Below are 19,390 nucleotides of genomic sequence, written 5' to 3' on the forward strand. Positions count from 1 at the left end.
ATGTTACAAAACCTTTTCAATACAAAAGATTAAAAAATCATTCATAATCAAGCCATCCTCATACCCATATTATTATTAGCATGTTGCTATATTTCCTTCTAGTCTTATTCACCTGCTTATACATCCTTACATGGTAATGTACATAATAAACAGACAATTCTGTAGCCTGTTTTGTTATTTTTTAACTTAAACATTTTTTATGCTGTAGCAGTCTTGACAGTCATTAGCTTCCCACTCCAGTGTGTAACTGAGAACTGAACTCAGTCCCCCAAGATGTTGAAAATGGTTTGACTGTGTCCCCACCCAAATCTCATCTTGAATTCCCACTTGTTGTGGGAGGAACCCAGTGGGAGGTAATTGAATCATGGGGGCAGGTCTTTCCCCTGCTGTTCTCATAATAGTGAATGAGTCTTGTGAGATCTGATAGTTTTTAAAAGGGGAGTTCCCTTGCACAAGCTCGCTCTTTGCCTGCTGCCATCCATGTAAGATGTGACTTGCTCCTTCTTGCCATCTGCCATGATTGTGAGGCCTCCTCAGCCTTGTGGAACTGTAAGTCCATTAAACCTCTTTCTTTTGTAAATTGCCCAGTCTTGGGTATGTCTTTATCAGCAGCATGAAAATGAACTAATACAGATGGTTTGACCAGTTCAGAGGAAAAATAGAAGAGTTTCTCCACCAATGCCATGGCAGGCTGCATGGCATTGTTCATCTTGCACCCCCTAGGGTCTCATAAATGTGGCAGCTCTTTGGAGCCCCTTCTTTTATTCTGTACTGTTATCTTCTACTTTTAGGGAGGCCTAAATATACAGGGCATTCAACCATTTATTCATTCATTGGGCAAGAATTTGCTGAGACCCACCATGTACAAAGCAGTATGCTGGGGTCTCTCTCTGCAGTGGTGAACAAGACAGCTCCGGTCCCATGAGTTCACGGAACTTTTACGGTGGTGACCTCAGCAAAGCAACAGAGCACAGGAAGGGGAAGAGACAGAAATCCAGTAAGAACCCATCACAGGCTAACCATGGGTGCTTGACTTGCATACATCAGCTCACAGAATGCTCACAACTCTTTTGCATTGCAGATGAGGAAAAAGCAGTTCAAGGATACTTGTCCAAAGTCAAAGAGGTAGTAAATGGTGAAGGCAGAATTCAACCTCAGGAGAAGGAGAATTCAACCTGACTTTAAAGCTCTTTCTGAATTCCCTAAATTTACATGGAGATTATAAGATGCTCTTTCTCTCCTGACCCTCCAGTAAGCTCTAGAAATTTTAGAAGGCCATTATGAGACACTCCCAACAATGTGCTTCAATTATTTCATAAAAGAAAGATAAAAATAACAGAATACTGCCTGGTCTCAGAGGTGTGATTATATTTGGAGAAAGGAGGGGAAAAGGGGACATTTTCTGCAGAAGTACATCCACCAGGAGCATGATTTAGACAAAAGTGTAATTTAGATACCTTATTTTTCATTTGACCAGCCAACAAACATTTGTGCAATTTAAATCTTTTCAGAATCACTCTGACAAACAAGTATCCATGAGTTGACTCAGTCTGCTTATCACTATCAGACTTTGAAAACTCCACCTCCCCCTTCATAATTACTCCAGGCAATCAGCACCAACTGATCAATCAAACAAAGAAAATTGCAGGTTTGAAGCTTTAATTAAATCTATCCGGCACTATCTAATTAAAGAAAATCTTTACTCTTCTACATACTCCAAAATAGAAGAAGCCCACTCCTTCGGGGTTCTACAAATAATTTGCCACGTTGAGGCCTTCACCTAGCTTACACTGGAGGAACAGTGCAGTGCAGAAAAGACAGCCATTCCCTCTTCCTTTACTTCTTGCCTAAGTGCAGGCAAATTCCAAACATCAAGGGAGACAGGGCTGTAGAATCGTGTCTCTGGCAGATTTCCTCTCATCCATCACTGTCCTTTAGGGTAGATGGGTCCTTATTCTGGCTGACTGTTGCCCAGGACCTTTCTCCTGCCCTCCACAGGCCCATGTGGCTAGAGGGCACTGGCTCAGAGCAGGGAGAAAATGCTAAGAACTCAGCCACACCTTGTTAGCATAGGGCTTATGAGCCATTCTGAAGCTCAGCTTTCTCCTCTGCAAAATGGGATTAATATGACACTTCAGTTGGATTGTTGAGAGAAGTCAATAACATAATGCGTCTGAGAAGCCACAACAATCAAACGGAATTGAGAGGAGCAACGCTGGGCACTTACAAGGGTGGAGCTTTGCGGTAGTGGATACAAATCTGCCTCTGTCTGCAAGAACTCTTTGTGTCTGCATTCCCCGACCCTTGCAGACCAAGGCAGGTTTGAAAATATCCACTACTGCAAGGCTTCTTCCAGAACTAGAAAGCTTCTTTATTGTCCAGATTTCTTTATCTCTGAACTGTGAAGAATTCCTCTTATAACTGAAATCCAGCTAAACTATCAGAGCTGAGATCCATCCCTGTTCCTCTTTGCTTTGTAGGGTTCATGTAAGTTTAAGATTTGCCTTGTCTTTGATATGTAGCTGTGGAACTTTGGAGAAGGGAGAAGTTGTATGCGGCTCTACCAGCTGACCAGGGCATCACAAAAGCCCCCACATCTCTAGTTAAGAGCTCTTTGGGATAAAATAATCAAATTGGGAAGGTGGAGCTTGAACAATTGGGATTTCAGGCTTCCTTCCTTATGAGGCTTGATAAGACAGCCACTGCTTATGGAGGGACAAAGGTGGCAGTGATGATGGGAGAGACTGAACTGGCACAGCGAAAGACTGCCAGGTGCAGATGAGCTAGCCACTATAAAATTCATGAAAGCATTTTCTCCTCCAGGCAGGATTGAAGACACTGCATTTCCAGTCCACAAGATGGTAGGGGCATCATGTGGTCAGAAACTGCTTCCATGAATTCAACAGCCAGGCTAGTAGCCTATAATGTCTACAGTCTTTACCATGTCACCTAGGCAACCCCAGTCAGCTGCAGCTCCTGGGGCAACGGGTGCAGTAATACGTGAGGTCTAAGTTTACATGAAAGTTTATTTCTCACTTATGTAAAATTCAATCAGTCAGCAGCAGATAGGGGAGGGGGGATTCTGCTCCATGCAGTCATTCAGGCATCTAGGCATCTCTATCTCCTCTCTCCAGGGAAAGATAGAAAGAGAGGATTGCAGAGGAGGCTTTCTGCCCAGACCTGGAAGGGGCACACATCATTTCCATCTACCTTCCACTAAGTCATATGGCTCCATCTAGATGCAAGGAGGTCTGGGAAAATATTGTCCCTAGCTAGGCAGCTGCTTCCCACTAACACCTACACTGTGGAAAAGGAGCAAGATTGATGGGGGCCATTAGCCTTCTCTGCCACACTGCTTAACGTGCCATTGGAAAATAAACTGTTTGCCAAAGACAAATGCTGGAATTGTTGAAACAGCCAAGAGCGATACCTACGTAGAGTAGAACGAATCCCAGAAGGTCAGGGATAGTTTATAGTCCTTCTACATGCATCTCCAGCATCACTCAGTCACACAATTTCAGAGCTGGAGGAAGCTTTGGAGTTCCTCTAGATTTAAATCCTCATATTGTAAGTCAGGAAAATGCTGCTGGCCCTGAGAAGGAATAGGACTTCGTGAAGATCACAAGCAAACCAGTGGCCAAGCTGGGACAGAACCCAGGTCTCCACGCCCCTGGCCTGACTCTTGGCACCACATCTTGTGACAGAGTAGACCCACTTAAGTGTACAATAATTTGACTCTTTTGTCCCTGAAAAGTTGAGAATTGATTTAGTTTTAGATTTACTTGAACTCCAAGAGAATGAGGTACTCAATATTTGGGAGGTGTTTATTTGGGTACCATGTCTGCTGAAAAAGAAACAGAGGGAAGACTAGAATGACAAGTCCAAACCTGCCTCCACCCTGCAGACAATATCCCCATGTTACTAGGGTCCCTTGAAGAGCAAATTCTGTGGCCCCAAAAGTTCAGGGAATAAGAGTTGAGGATAAAGAAGGGGGAAACATCCTATCTCAGCAACAGTGCTGTCAGCAGCCACTTGGAAGAGAGGGGCCGATGAGGGTCTAGAGGTGGGCACCTCTGCTCTAGCGGAATGTTGCATCTTTGGCCAATATCTCATGATGCTGCAAGCAGGACCAATTGTGAGAAGTGATGCAGGCAGCACAGCCTTTTGGACTGAGCCTCTGGCTCCAGGGGGTGTTAAATTTTGGCTGCTATTAAACAGCAGACTTGGTGAACGAGCAAGGTGAGGCTTTGTCACAAATATTGATTTTGACCTTGAACCACAGGGTCCTACTGTGAGTGGAGAGATTGCTCAGGACCCCGACACTGCTGCCCACCTGGCTTTGTGTATCACCTGCTGCCAAGCCCTCCCCCGCCACGTCTGCCCAGACCCTCCCTTTGGCATTAGGGATGGAGCACATGGCTGCCCCCATGGGGTCACTGCAATTGGTTTCCAGAGCCTCATCCCTGGCAGACCCCACTCCTCCCCTTCCATAACCCCCTTCAGTGCTGGTCAGGTGGTGCTGACCTGTGTGAACTTGGGTGTTAAACAGGTATCAGGGTCCCAGGTATCCAGCCTTCCACTCCAAAGCCTACCTGGTAAAGGATTGTGAAGGAAGCAGACTGCAGTAACCCCACAAAACAGGCCACTTCCCTGTCCCAAGAAGCCCTCCTAGCAATAACCAGCGGGTTTTGTCTTCTGCAGCCCACTTCCTCTGCCTCCTTATTAACCATAGCTAACTTTCCTAATTAACTACACAGCTCCTACCAACAAGTTTGCCTCTGGATGGCAAATTTGCCAGCATTTAGGGTGAATCAAACATATTTACTTTTCAGATGTTAGGGGTTTGATAAAATCCATAATGCCTTTGGCCTCAAACCCTCTTCCTATTAATTATTAAACCCTTGTGTGTTTCAAGGGTAATTGAATCCATGTTTCTAATTAGTTTACACTTAATTCATCAGAACAATTTTTAAAGGTCTGATGGATGTCCCAATAAGCCTCATGGGCAGTTTAATGAATCTTTATTTAAAAAGAAATTGGACACACACCAAACTGTTAACAGCGGTTACCTCTAGGGAGCAAAGCTGGGACAAGGGCCTGGGAAAGGAGGCAGGTGCATTTTTCTCACTCTATATACTGCTGACTTTCTTAAAGCAGAAAATATCTATTACATTTTCTATTTTAGGGAAACTGCTTAAAAAGGAAAAAGGAATAGATTTTTAAAAAGGAAATTGAATGAATGAATGCAAATAAATCCCAAGCAGTGAAAAGGCATTTTGGTGTAGTGGGGAAAAGCCTTGTTTCTGGCTCTAGGGGATCCCTTGCCCACCCCTCTTTAGCCATTGTGTTAGTCCATTCTTGCATTGCTGTAAAGAAATACCTGAGACTGGGAAATTTATAAAGAAAAGTGGTTTAATTGGCTCACAGTCCCACTGGCTATAGAGGAAGCACGATGCTGGCATTTGCCTGGCTCCTGGGGAGGCCTTAGGAAACTTACAACCATGGCATAAGGCAAAGGGGGAACAAGCACATCACATGGCAAAAGCAGGAGCAAGAGAGATAGGGGAGGTGCCCCACACTTAAATGACCAGATCTCGTGAGAACTCATTCACTATCGTGAGGACAGGACCAAGAGGATGGTGATAACCATTCATGAGAAATCCACTCCTATGATCGAATTACTTCCCACCAGGCCCCACCTCCAACATTGGAGATTACAATCCAGCATGAGATTTGGGCAGGGATACAGATCCAAACTATATCAGCTATTTGACAGCTTAGAGGCCTTACATGCTTGCTTAACTTCTGCAAAGGGAATTAATACCACCCACCTCCTAAGGGTGTTGTTGAATTATTAGAAAACATGTACAATGTCTATTTAAAACCTTTCAGTATGAACCATCTTTTTTAGATATGTATTGAGTTCCTCAGCAGGGCATACAGGGTCCCTGGTGGAGCTGGCCTGGGCCACTGCTCCACCCTCCCACTATAATCCAGCCAAAGTGAACCTACCCATTGTCATTCTGCACCTCACCTTTCTCTTACTTTTGCCTAGACCTATGCACATACTATTTCTTGGCTGAAAACACTCCCATCCCTCCTTCCACTCTCTATTAGGGATCTCTTCCTCCAGAGAGCATTGATTCACTCACTCCATAAGTATTTGTTTAGCACCTACTATATGCCAGGCTCTCTGTTAGGCCCTGGAGAGCTACAATGAAAAGTAAAGAGCTACAGTGAAAAGTAAAGAGTAAAGAGAAACAGTTCTTGTCGTCAAGGAGCTTACAGCTTTGTGCGGTAGATGGGCATAAATGAAGTAGACACACACACACACACACACACACACACGTAAAACCACAAAGGGTGAATGCACGGTAATCTGAGCAGGTATCACAGGAGGGGTTTGACCAGGTTGTGAGGAAAGGGTGTCCCTGGGCAAGGAAGGGACAACTGAATTATTTGAGGAATAAGTAAGGGACAACTAAGCAAAGGGGCAGAAGGAGGGGGTTCATCCCAGACCTCCAGATGGGCATCCACAAAGATCTCCCCCAAGGCTAGATCAGGTTCCCCAGTCATAGCACTTATAGCCTGATTATTTAACTGTCTCCCTAAAGATATCTTGAGTTCCTTGAAGGCAGAAGCTGTCTTGTTAACTGTTGTATCTCTGACACCTGGCATTCCTGGTAGGCATTCAATAAATACAGAATAAATTTCCATGACAGCATGAACACATGTGTCCAGCATGGTGGCTGGAACATAGTAGCTGTTCGGTGTCCTCGTTCCTTTGTTCTCCTTTCCAGTGTCCTCACTCTGTTTCAATCTTAAACAAAGACTTTTCCCTCATCCTCATAGGTCCTCCCAGCCTCCTCCTGCCCACAAGAGCACATTCCCAGAGGGGTTCTGGGGAGCGGACCCTTCAAGGACATCCCTATTGATGTGCAAGGCACACCTTTTAAGGAATCCAACAAACAGGTCCTTTGGGGGCCTCTGCTGTGATACATATTCATAAGAAGACAGTAAATCTGGCAAATTTGTGGATTTTTACAACTTCCAAACAGGTGTCTAACGCCAGTTGAGTGAAATCTGCAACTAGCTCCAAATGACTAAAACTACATTGCACCTTAGGCTGATGACAGCATATGTATTGCCAGTAATTGAGGGAACGAGTTGTAGTGTTTCCCATAACTTGAGCCCAAATCTCTAAATTAAGAGATGTTTAGCTGTGCTTAACTGGTGCAGTCATCACCAGTACCCTATAAACCCTTCAATATACAGTATGCAGTTTATTAGCAGTGTCTTCATAGATTATGTTTGCTCGTGTCCCATTAGAAAACTTCATTCCACATTAAACTGCAATGCAATAGGATGTTTGCCAGCATGGAGAGGCCATCTAATTGTGCAAAAGCAGAGACGTGGGGATTGTTTCAGTACTTCATCCAGACAGGGCTGACACTGCATTATCTGGAAGGTTCTTTGTTCTTTCCTTGCTAATTTCCAAACTCCTACAGGCTCCTGGCCTTCAGGACCAGCTCCTACTCCCATTCCCCACCCTGATCCATTAGGAGAAGAGTCTGATCAGCTTCTATTGTAAATTTAATTTGAAGCAGCCAGACGCTGCCTTCTGGCACCCTGGGATGTGGCTGCTTGTGAATAGCTCCAGATGAAATGTGAGATGCTTTCAAGGAGATGGCTATGAACTCCTGGTAGAGAAAGGGAGTCACCGGGAGATGAATAGCATCTGCATATAGAACAAGCTGTGCGCAGTGTGTCTATTGGCACCTTTTCATCAATGATGCCAGGTGCAGCCACCAGTACATAGCATCAGTGAGAAGTTCCCATTTCGCTGAGGAGGAAACTGAGGCTTGAATGGGTTGACTCACTTGCCCAAGTTCACAGACATAGAAAGAGGATGAAAACCCAGGTATGTCTTATGCTAAAGGTATGAACCTCTGAAATCAATCCACCTCGGGGTTTTTCAATCTCAGCTTTACTGGCATTTGGGGTCAGATAATTCTTCACTGCAGACAGCTGTGCTGTGCATTGTGGGATGATGTTTAGCAGAATCCCTGGCCTCAACCTGGTAGATGTCATCAGCACCTCTCCACTTGCAGTTGGGACAACCACAAATTTCTCCAGATGTGGCCAAATGTCCCCCGGGGGACAAAAGTGCCTTCAGTTGAGAACCACTGCTCTACCTCATGACTCACAAATGTATTATTTTGTCTTTTTGCTAAATTGTACTTTCTAATTTTTCCTACAAATGCACAAGTATTCCTTTTGTTTCTATCTCATCATAATTAAAGCAGTTTATATACTGTTTTAATTTAATCTTGATCAACCAACCTATAAGACAGATCTTGATATACTCCCTTTATCAATTAGGACACTGTGGTTAAGAGTAAAAGTGACTTGCCAATGCTATGCAGCTAGGAAGGAGCTAGAGATCAAACTCATGTCGTCTACTGGCAAGACTGGTGTATATTCCACTGCGTGGCTCTGTTACAGCAAAGCAAAAAATAAAAAATAAAAAAGAAGGCTTGACTCCCAGCCTTAAGGAGCTTAGAATCTAATAGGAGGAAAGCTCATTGCTCACAACACAATCCAAGAGGAGGCAGCTGGAGAAAGGTGAGATTAAAGCGGGCTGGGATTGGGGTTAGGTGGGTAACGTTTCAGCCTTTTGTTGGAATGCATCCATAAAGAAAGAAGACCAGAGTGTTGGAGAGAAGAGGAGAAAAGAGAGATGCCTTAAAAATGCAATGAGGACTGTAATTCCAGCAGTTTGGGAGGCCGAGACGGGCGGATCACGAGGTCAGGAGATCGAGACCATCCTGGCTAACACGGTGAAACCCCGTCTCTACTAAAAATACAAAAAACTAGCCGGGAGAGGTGGCGGGCGCCTGTAGTCCCAGCTACTCGGGAGGCTGAGGCAGGAGAATGGCGTGAACCTGGGAGGCGGAGCTTGCAGTGAGCTGAGATCTGGCCACTGCACTCCAGCCTGGGCGACAGAGTGAGACTCCGTCTCAAAAAAAAAAAAAAAAATTGCAATGAGGCGACTCCAAAAGGGAGGAGTCTGGGAGGGAGTGAGGGTTGAAAAACTGCCTATTGTGTACAGTGCTCACTATTTGGGTGATGGGTACAAACTAGAAGCCCAAACCCCTCCATGATGCAACGTATCCACGTAAAGAACCAGCACATGTAACCTCCTAATCTAAAAAAAAAATTTTTTTAAATGTAGTGAAAGCAGCAATTGCAAAACTTGTACTCATGAAATTTTTTTATTTTTATTTTTCTGAGATTAGGTTTTACTGTGTTGCCCATGCTAGTCTTGAATTCCTGGGCTCAAACAATTCTCTTGCCTCAGCCTCCCAAGTAGTAGCTGGGACTACAGGTGGATGCCACTGTGTCCAGCTCATTAAGTTTTAGACAATAAACATGGAAATCCCCCAGGTAATGCAAGCAGAGAAAAATCTGCTGCAGGCCTCTCAGTGGTCTGGCCCCACTGTCTGTGTGGGAAGGGAGAGGAGAGGAGGTTATCATGGGATCAGTAATGCTATGATACATACACGTTGCAAACATACACATGATACATACATGCACAGTTAATGACTGTTCCTGAGCTCAGTGCCTCCTTCAGTGTCTTTCTACCACACCTGATATTCCAAGTCTAAAAAGTCTGATGAATTGGCCATAGACGAAGTTTCATCACAGGCACTAGAACTCTCTGGAAAGGTCTGAGTTACTGGGTCCTAAGAACAGAAGGGCAGGAAAGGACGTAAACAATGTTTCCGGACCACATAAGCATCTATAGCTGGTGGCTCACATACAACAACCCTGTAAGGAGGGTAAATGTCACCTCCGTTATAGATGAGGCTCAGAGAAGCCAAACCTTGCATGAGGTCACAGCATTAATAAATGTAGAGTCTAGCTAGGTATAAATCTAGGTCTGTCCCCACTGTACCCTTCTGTCTCACAGGAAAACACAGGGAGGAGGTGATCTATCAGCTCTACTACCAGACAAGTGAAGAAAAAATGTCAGTGCAGCAAATATCCTGCTAGGTCCAAGAACACGTTTTACTGGAGACTGGAATTCACTGCATACTGATCTGGTTTGTTTTCTGTTTCCAAGGCAGACACTGCGGAGTCATCCTCCATTTCCTTTCTTTTTCTTACTCCCACTCCACTGTCCCTATACATCCACTACTAACTACTAACTCTGGGGACAACTCTTTCCCATAGCATCATACACATCCACACCATCTTTACCCTTCATTGCTTTAGTCCAGGCTACTGCTGTCTCTTTCCTTGCCCCACGGTCGCCAGTCTGCCCTTCGCCCCAGTGCATTTTCCACACTGCCACCAAATCATGCCGAAATCCTCTGCTTAAAAACTTTTATTAGAAGGATATCCACAAAAAACCTACAGATAACATCATACTTAATGCTAAAAGATGAAATGTTTTTCCCTTAACATCAGGAATAAGTCAAGGCTAGCCACTCTGACCACTTCTATTCAGTATTATACTGGAGGTTCTAGACAGTGCAATCAGGGAAAAAAGGAAATGAGAGGTATCCCGATTGGAAAGGAAGAATTAAAACTTTTATTCACAGATGTAAAAGAACTGAACTAACGGCCGGGCGCGGTGGCTCAAGCCTGTAATCCCAGCACTTTGGGAGGCCGAGACTGGGCGGATCACGAGGTCAGGAGATCGAGACCATCCTGGCTAACACGGTGAAACCCCGTCTCTACTAAAAACTACAAAATACTAGCCGGGCGACGTGGCGACGCCTGTAGTCCCAGCTACCCGGGAGGCTGAGACAGAAGAATGGCGTGAACCCGGGAGGCGGAGCTTGCAGTGAGCTGAGATCCGGCCACAGCACTCCAGCCTGGGTGACAGAGCGAGACTCCGTCTCAAAAAAAAAAAAAAAAAAAAAAAAAAAAAAGAACTGAACTAACAACAAATTCAGCAAGGTCACAAGATACAAGATCAATTTACAAAAATCAATTGTATTTCTATATATTAACAATGGCTAGTCCAAAACCAAAATTTTTTAAAAATCCATTCTCAATAGCATCAAAAAGAATAAAACTTTTATTTTAAAAATTTCCTTGTCAAGATGAAGAGGAAAGATAACATATTAAACTCTGCCTTGCCTGACCCCCTACATTCTCATGAAAATGATCTAAAGTATATAAAGAGATGGAATATCTACAATTAACTTTGGAAACTAAGAAAAAGAGATAGATACCTACATGCTGCAAACACAAAGAAATTTTTACAAGATAGTCAGTAAGACCTAACTAAGACAAAAGCTAGCTAGGCAGGATGTTGACAGAAAAATATGGCTTAAAACATGTTGTAAAGAAGCAACTTTAAGCACTAATAGAATAAAAATCACAGAAAAAAAAAAAAAAAAAAAAAAAAACAAAGAAAACTTGCACTAGAAGACAGATAAAAGGAAGCAACAGTAAGGAAGCTTAAAAATAATAGAAAGCATTAAGTATAATAGAAGAGCAAACATATCAGTTGTTACCAAAAAATATGAGTGAACTAAACTTTGCTGTTAAAGGACAGTGATTCTCAGCCACGATTTTTAAAAAATTCAGCGACTATGTATATTGTGCTAAGAGCTATTCCTAAAACAAGAATATAGACATATTAAAAATAGAGAAATTGGCAAAGATGGACTCATTCAATGCATATCTGAAAGAAAAAAAGGGTGTAATATTGGTACAAAGTAGAATGTAAAGCAAACAAGAAAAAAAGAAAAAACCAGTAGAGATAGGGAATAACTACAACTTTTATACTGGAAATATATATATAATTCACTCTGAAGATCTAACGTTTGAAAATATGAATATGCTGAAGAGTACAGAATCACAGTATATAAAATAAAAACAGGAATAAAAAGAAAAATTGATATAAACTACAGGAAGAATGTGAGAGCAATATATTGCCTATCTTGGCAAATATCAATTAGGCAATAGATACGAAATTAGAAAAACTGAATGATATTAATAACTTAATTTTTTCACCCTTCATACACAGAATATCTTTCTTCATAGAATACTGACAAAAATGATCTTATACAGAGGGAAACAAGTCAACAAATACTCCAAAGTAGAAATCAGAATCTAATCACAATGAAATAAAGCTAGATAATAATTTCTAAAGTATAAACAAATATTACTTGAAAATGTAAGGGGAAAACCCTAGAGTCAAAGAAAGAACAAAACTGCAATTAGAAACTCTTTCTAAACTAACAACTAGCCACAAAAATTTATGGAATATGGTCAAAGCTGTACTTAGGGGAAAATGCCTCTTAATGTTTTTATTATCAAACAAGAAATAATAAAACCAATTTAATTTACAAAATTGGCAAAAGAGCAATATTAGCCTAAGGAAAGTGAGAGAAAAAAATGGATAAGGATAAAAGCAGAAATCAATAATTCAGATAAAAGAGAATAAAATGGATCGCCCTAGCATTGGAACTTTAAAAAGACCAATAAAATAGGCAAACTTCTGGCAAGACTGAGTGGAAAAAAAAAAAAAGAAAGAAAGAAATGCGCAGGAGCAGATGTGAGAAAGGGATGTGACTCAGACACCATGGAGAAAGAAAGGTTGAGTGGGAAAACTATGTACAACCCTAGGATAAGAGACTTGACACTCTCAATAAAATAGGTGATTTTATCGGTGATTCCCTGGACTAACACACAGACAAAAACTGATTTGTGAATAAAAGAAATCTGAGTAGACTAAAAACCATGCAAGAACATTAAAAAAATAATTCACAAAGACCCAAGGGTCCCCACCAAGCATGCTTGCTGCTGCCTCTCCACACCCCCAGAGCAGCACCATTCCAGTATTAAGGACAGCATCTTCCAATGTTACTTGGACTGTCCTCTAAGGTCATTTCCCCTCCTATCGTCCTCTAGGGTGTGAGCTCCTCTGATTCCAGGTCAATAAAAGGCAGTGGTCTCCTTCTAGCCCTTCCCCTTTGCTAAGCCCGTGTGACCTTGTGAAATGAATTAGAACAAGCAGATCATAAAGATGACAGAGATCAGGAGCACAAACAGGGACAGCCTAATGAAGGTTCAACCCCAGAGCTTCATGCTCATGGCTGGTTGGCCAGGAACACCGTGCCGTGGCTGGGGACACATCTGATTCTTCTGCATCCTAAGGACAAGAGGAAGCCTCCCTGCCAGAACCACTTCTCCAGGTCATGGAAACTCCCACCCTTCCATGCTAGAACACCGGCCAGGCCAGTCTCCACTCTGCTGAGTCTTCCATACTTCCCCTCAGAGTCAGAAAACCCAAGTGTCAGAAAACAAAGACTCCACCACATATGTGGGGACCCTGCCTTAAGAGCAGGACAAGCTTAAATAACTCTAGTAGGTAGAATTGGAGAATTTGCCTCTAGCTGTCCACACCTCAATCAATGCCCCATTGATCTGATCTGACATTCTATCTTTCAAATATGTATTCAACATCATGAGCTCAAAATCTGATGGAGAAGACTGGCTCCCTTGTGACCACATCCAGTCTTATGTTTTAGGCACCATCCAGTCCTAGTCTCCCAAATTTGTATCTCTAGCCCTGACGCCCTTGAACTCAAAACCCACATATTCAAGTGCATGTTCAATGCCTTCTCCACCTGGATATCTAATAGACACCTAAAATTTATAGGGCCAAACTGAATCTTAACTTCCAGCTCCTCCTGTAGCTGTCCCCACCTCAGGAAACAGCTACTTCTTTCTATAACCATTAAGGCCAAGGAGACTGGAATCATCCTCATCTCCTTTCTCCCACAGCCCACACCCAATGCAACAGCAAATCCTGTCTGCTCTGTGTTTGGAATACAGCACAAAGCTGATCATTTGTCATCATGTCCCCACTTCCAGGAGACCCAAGCCTCCTTCTTCTCTGCCCTGCACAGCAGCCTCCAGCCTCACCCCTTTCACTCCATTTTCCCTACAATGGCAAAGGCCTGTCACGGCAGGTCCCTCTTCTGCTCAGAACCCTCCAAGGGTTTCCTGTGCCTCAGGATCAAGGCCAAAGTCTCTGTGTGGCCTATGAGGCCCTGCAGGATCTACCACCTTCTGCCACCTCCCAGCCTTACCTTTTCCCTTCCATAACTCCTACCCACTGGCTTGCTCTAGCCTCTAACCACTGGCCTCCTGCATACCCTCCTTTGCTTGTGAGAGGAATTCAAACTAGCACAGCATAAAGACAACACCTGGGATGATCTAGAATGAGGATTCCAAAACTGCAGGTCTCCCTAGTCAACATGGTTGGCTTGGCCTGAGTGGACTGTGCCACAGCAAGACCATCCTCCAAAGGTTGGCCCTGTACCCTTTACATTTCCTGTGCCCTTGGCCTAGAAGCTTTCCCTAGATACCTATACATATACAGGATACCACACCATACATGATATTCCATGATTCAGCTCTCTGCTCATAACTCTCTTTCCACTTGGAAAAGCCATCCCTGACCACCCTATAAAAACCAGCAATCACAGTCATAAAAAAGGATGAGTTCATGTCCTTTGCAGGGACATGGATGAAGCTGGAAACCATCATTCTCAGCAAACTTACACAGGAACAGAAAACCAAACACAGTATGTTCTCACTCACAAGTGGGAGTTGAACAATGAGAACACATGGACACAGGGAGGGGAACATCACACACCGGGGCCTATTGGGGGTTGGGGGTTAGGGGAGGAATATTAGGAGAAATACCTAATGTAGATGACTGGTTGATGGGTGCAGAAAACCACCATGGCACCTGTACACTTATGTAACAACTGCATGTTCTGCACATGTATCCCAGAACTTAAAGTATAACAACAACAATAATAATAATAATAATAAAGCTAGCACTCCTACCATCACTTTCTTACCCTGTGTGCTTTGTCTTCACAGAACCAGACATGTTATATATTTCCATGCCTCCCTCCCCATTAGCATGTAGCCACTGCATGAAGGCAGTGGCTTTGTTTTTCTCACTGCTATTCCCCAGCATCCAGGCCAGTGTCAAGACATAATAGGTACCCATGAAATATTTGTGGAATGAATGAGTGAAGAGGACTCTAGCCCTTTACCAATGTTTCACAGAACCCTGCTGAACCTCAAGGGAAGATGATTAGCCCAGTCTTTTCTGGGAGAAACTGCAGGAGGGGTGCAGGGGGGCCCCAGATGCCCCTCACCTCTGCTGTAGGCTTCCCAGACTCACTTCTGCCCTGAGGAGAAAGAGAAGAGGGCTGAAGACTGTGCAGTAAATGTGTGTGTGAGACCCTGCTGCAGGAGCTTGGAAGCCAAGGGCTGAGATGCATCTTAAACAAAGCTTGGAGGTTAAGCATTTGGCTGGGAACCACTCATTAGTGCATCATGTCATTAGAAGAAATGAGCACCTCCGGCTCCCCAGGGCTTGGCTGGTAAGCCATTAACCCTTTGGCTTCCTGAGGAGATGGGAAGCCACACTGACCTGACCTGGACAAGGCTTGTGACACAGGCTGGCCGGCCTCCAGGTCACCTAGAGAGTTATGACACTGGGGTCTTCACCTTTGCCCCAGAAAAGTCTGCCTTTTCTGTAGAGGGTGGAAGCCTTCCTCCCATCTCCCTCCTGTGAGATCTTCTCCTTGAGAGGCCTCAGGGGTACAGGAAGCCATCTTACTCTCTCCATGGGGTTCTCTTCCATCACAGGGATGGGGATTAAGAGGGTGGGAACTCCCCCAAATTCCAGAGTCTACACTCACAACCAAGGCCTTGCAAATGCAAAGCAGATTCCAAAAAAGTATTGATGGTTTCAAATACTATGATGCAAGACGTATTCATTGCATCACTTCAACACCCACATCTGTTGGTTCCAACTTATATTTCTGTGTATACAAATAATACACCCTGTGCATGAAAAATCAGTTTCAATAGAAAGAGCTGAATTTGTCTAGAACCCTCTTGTGTTTTCTCTCTAGTCTTCCCAAATGTCCTACTAATCAATCCTCCCAACTGGAAACCTCTAAGCAAGATACATGAATTGGGAAACCAGAGGGGTTGAGGGAGGCCATCATGAAAACAGTGGTCTTTGTTGATGACCATAAACTTTTCACTCAAGAAAGTTCTTCCTCCTAGTGAGCCTGGCTCAGAGCCCAGCTGTTTGCTACAGGGAAGGTAGGCAGCATGGTACCTCGTACGCAGATTCTCTGGCTGGGGTGGACCATCAAACACCGACAGGACATCAAAGTCCTCTTCCAGGGCAAACGACTGGAACACAAGCTGGATCCTGTGCTGCTCTTCCGCGGTGATGGTCCACGTGCAGTTGGCGTAATTGGGGTAACCATATGGGAACCCTGGGCTCTCAACTGTCCCATTGGGACCGTGCAGTTGGAACGTGCAGTTCTGGCCTGGGAAAGAGAAACAGAGCAGTTCAGAATAGCCAGAATAACTCCTAGAAGCTTCTAGAGAGTCAGGAGTAATGTGTTAACCAATCATGAACCCACTTTTCCAAGTGCTTCCCATGAGCCAGCCCTGTGCTTGGCACTGAGGGAGGTACAAAGAGTGACTGACGTTGACTGTGGGCTTGCTGTGTGCTGTGTACTGACCAGGTGATAGATTGTGTATCATTTAATCAAGGCTTACAGCAACTCTATGCAGTAGAAAATTAAGGTTTTGAGAGTCAGAACTACAAAGTCACCAATACCAGGCTGAACTCAGACTTCCCCTCTACAACATGGAATGTCAGAACGACGATTTCAAATCTTCTCCACTGTCTACAACCTCCTGGCTCTCAGCTAACTCCTCTCCCTCACTCTCCATAGGAAATAAAAGCCATTCCTAAGGATTCCCTTGCCTTTCCCATTCCAAACCCTTTTAGCCTATCCCATGCTGTCTTCATTCCTGCTACAGATGAGCCACCTCTTCCTCCACCTAAATGGAGGAAGGGTTTCCCTACTCCATTCCCTACTCTTCAAGAACAGTATACAATCCTTTTTCTCTCTAACGTGTGTTCAGTCATTTCCTCTCCACTAGTACCTTCTCATTTTAAATGTGCTCAAGACTATCGTTAAGAAAACAATTCCCCACCCCACTTCTCATCTCCCTCCAGCCTTGTCTCTCTCTCTTCTTCTTCACAGCCAAATTTATAGAAAACACAATCTGTCTATACTTTCTGTCTCCATTTCCTTACTTCCCACTCACTCTCCAACCCTGTCAATTCTGCCTTCTGGTCCCATCGATCCACCCAAACAGGTCTACTACCCACGGGCTCGGTGGCTATTTCTCCATCTTCTGGTTAATTGACTGCTCAGTACCTCCGACTGCTGTTGCTCACCCTCCTTTCCGAAACACTCCTCCGGGCCAGAGCATCTCAGACCTCACTGTGCACACACATCACGTGGGGATCTGTCTCAAATGGAGATTCAGCTCGACACTGGGGTGGGACTGGAGAGACTGCCTTTCCACCTTGCTCTCTGGTGATGTGATGATGCCCTGTATGGGACCATATTTTGAGCAGCAGTGCCCTGAGCTTCCTCCCACAATACCATACTCCTTTCCTGATCCCGCTCTTTCTCTGCCTCCTTTCAGTCTCTATGCCAAGGCTTCTCCTCCTCTCTCCAATTTGGGGGACTTCCCACTTATGCATTGGTTACTCACAATGTTGTGATCCAGGCCCGTCACCCCTTTGGGATGCTCTCGATGTCCCCCCACCTACTCTCTCCTCTTCTGTTGCCTCCCCCGCAACTCAATGAATGGAATCGTGCCTCCATCTCTTTATCTAAGTAAGGCTCACCTAAAAGCTTCCTCTTCTTCACAACCCCATGGCTAATCTACCACTCTATCTCTGTGTCCATCTGTCCCCACCCCATGCCAAACTCATTCCTAAACTGCCATATTAACTCCTAACTGGTCAGCCGCATTTGCTCTGGTCCTTGCCAATCTGTTCTTCACACTGCAGGCAGAATAAGGTGAGGTCATCCCAACCTCCCATCTGCCCTAAACGTTCAATGGCTCCTCCTTGCTCTTCAATAAAGAAAAAAGCATTTGAAGTATATAAGGGTCTCTACGTGGCCTGGCCCTTAGTGATCTCCCAGCTTCATATCCACCAGTTTTCCAGTCAAATCCTGCCTCTTTATGTCCTTTTTACCTGCCACACTCTCATACTGCAGAGCCACAGGACCTTTGCATGTGTGGTTCTCTTTGCCTACAACACTTCTAGCACACCCATCTTTCAGATCTCAGCCTAGTGTCCTTCCTTGGTCAGATCAAGCCCACTACTATACACTGTCATGACATCGTAACTTCTCCTTAGTGGCACTTATTATAAATCTCCACGCTTCCATATGATTGTTTCACAAGTATCTGTCTTCTCACCAGGCCGAATGCTTCATGAGAGCAGACACCATACGTGAATTTCCCATCTTTGAATCCATGTCCCAAGCTCAGTATCACGTATGTGGTAAGTTCTCAAAAATTTAATATATTGTTTGTATTTATTTGGTGTTTGGCTAGACACTCTCCTAAAAACTACCTATATTGACTTGTCTAATCCTCACAACAGCCCTATAAGTAGATACCATTACTATCATCTCCACTTTACAGACAAAGAACTAAGGCAGAAGGAAATTAAGGAATGGGGCCCAAGTCACTGTTACACAAAGGTGGGACTCAAACATAAGCAGTCCACTTCAAATCCATTTTCTTCACCATGATGCTGATAAATTGACTCGACACTAATTTTTTTAAAGCCAATTTTAGGGATTAATTGACAAAGGGCAGTTAATCTCTAAAGGACTTTAATATTAAGAAATCTCTTAACACGAAGTATCCCATTAAATGACAAAAAAAAAAAAAAAAAAAAAAAAAAAAACATGTTAAGGTCTTCTGAATAAATCCTAAACAGGCATTTCATAAAATTAGGCATGTAACCCTGATTAAAATAAGCATTCAAAACCAAGAAAAAGAATATTTCCTTACCATGATAAAGCTTCAATTTTAGAACAATACTCTACCTTGTACTTATAGTGAAACACCTGATTAAGATCGGGAACAAGACAGAGATGCCACCATCACCTCTGGGATTTCACGGCTTATTGGAAGAGTTAACCCATGCGACACAAGGAAAAGAAATAAGAAAAGAGGAAGAAAAATTATGGTTTGTAGATGATACATTAATATACCTAGAAAACCCAGGAGAATTCATAATAAAGCTATTAGAGATAATATGAAATTTTAATAAACTAGCCAAATGCAAAATAATACACAAAAATCAGTAACATTCCTATATGTCAATGACAGATAAAAATATAAAGAAAAAATATCTTGTTTATGGTAACTACAAAATGCATATAGTACATATAAATAAACTTAACAAGAAATGTGCAGGCGCCATATGAAGATA

The 19,390-nt window shown here is 43.6% G+C and overlaps 1 protein-coding gene across 1 annotated transcript in view; it reads right to left on the reverse strand.

The window, feature by feature from the left end:
- The window catches only part of CSMD2 (CUB and Sushi multiple domains 2), a 654,766-nt gene that overhangs the window by 566,417 nt on the left and 68,959 nt on the right, over positions 1-19,390 (reverse strand). The window contains exon 2 of the mRNA XM_030943020.1: positions 16,181-16,397. Within this exon, the coding sequence (XP_030798880.1) occupies positions 16,181-16,397 (217 nt within the window). The remainder of the gene's footprint in view (positions 1-16,180; positions 16,398-19,390) is intronic.

The sequence above is a fragment of the Rhinopithecus roxellana genome, chromosome 12 (genome assembly GCF_007565055.1).
Source record: "Rhinopithecus roxellana isolate Shanxi Qingling chromosome 12, ASM756505v1, whole genome shotgun sequence".
NCBI lineage: Eukaryota > Metazoa > Chordata > Mammalia > Primates > Cercopithecidae > Rhinopithecus > Rhinopithecus roxellana.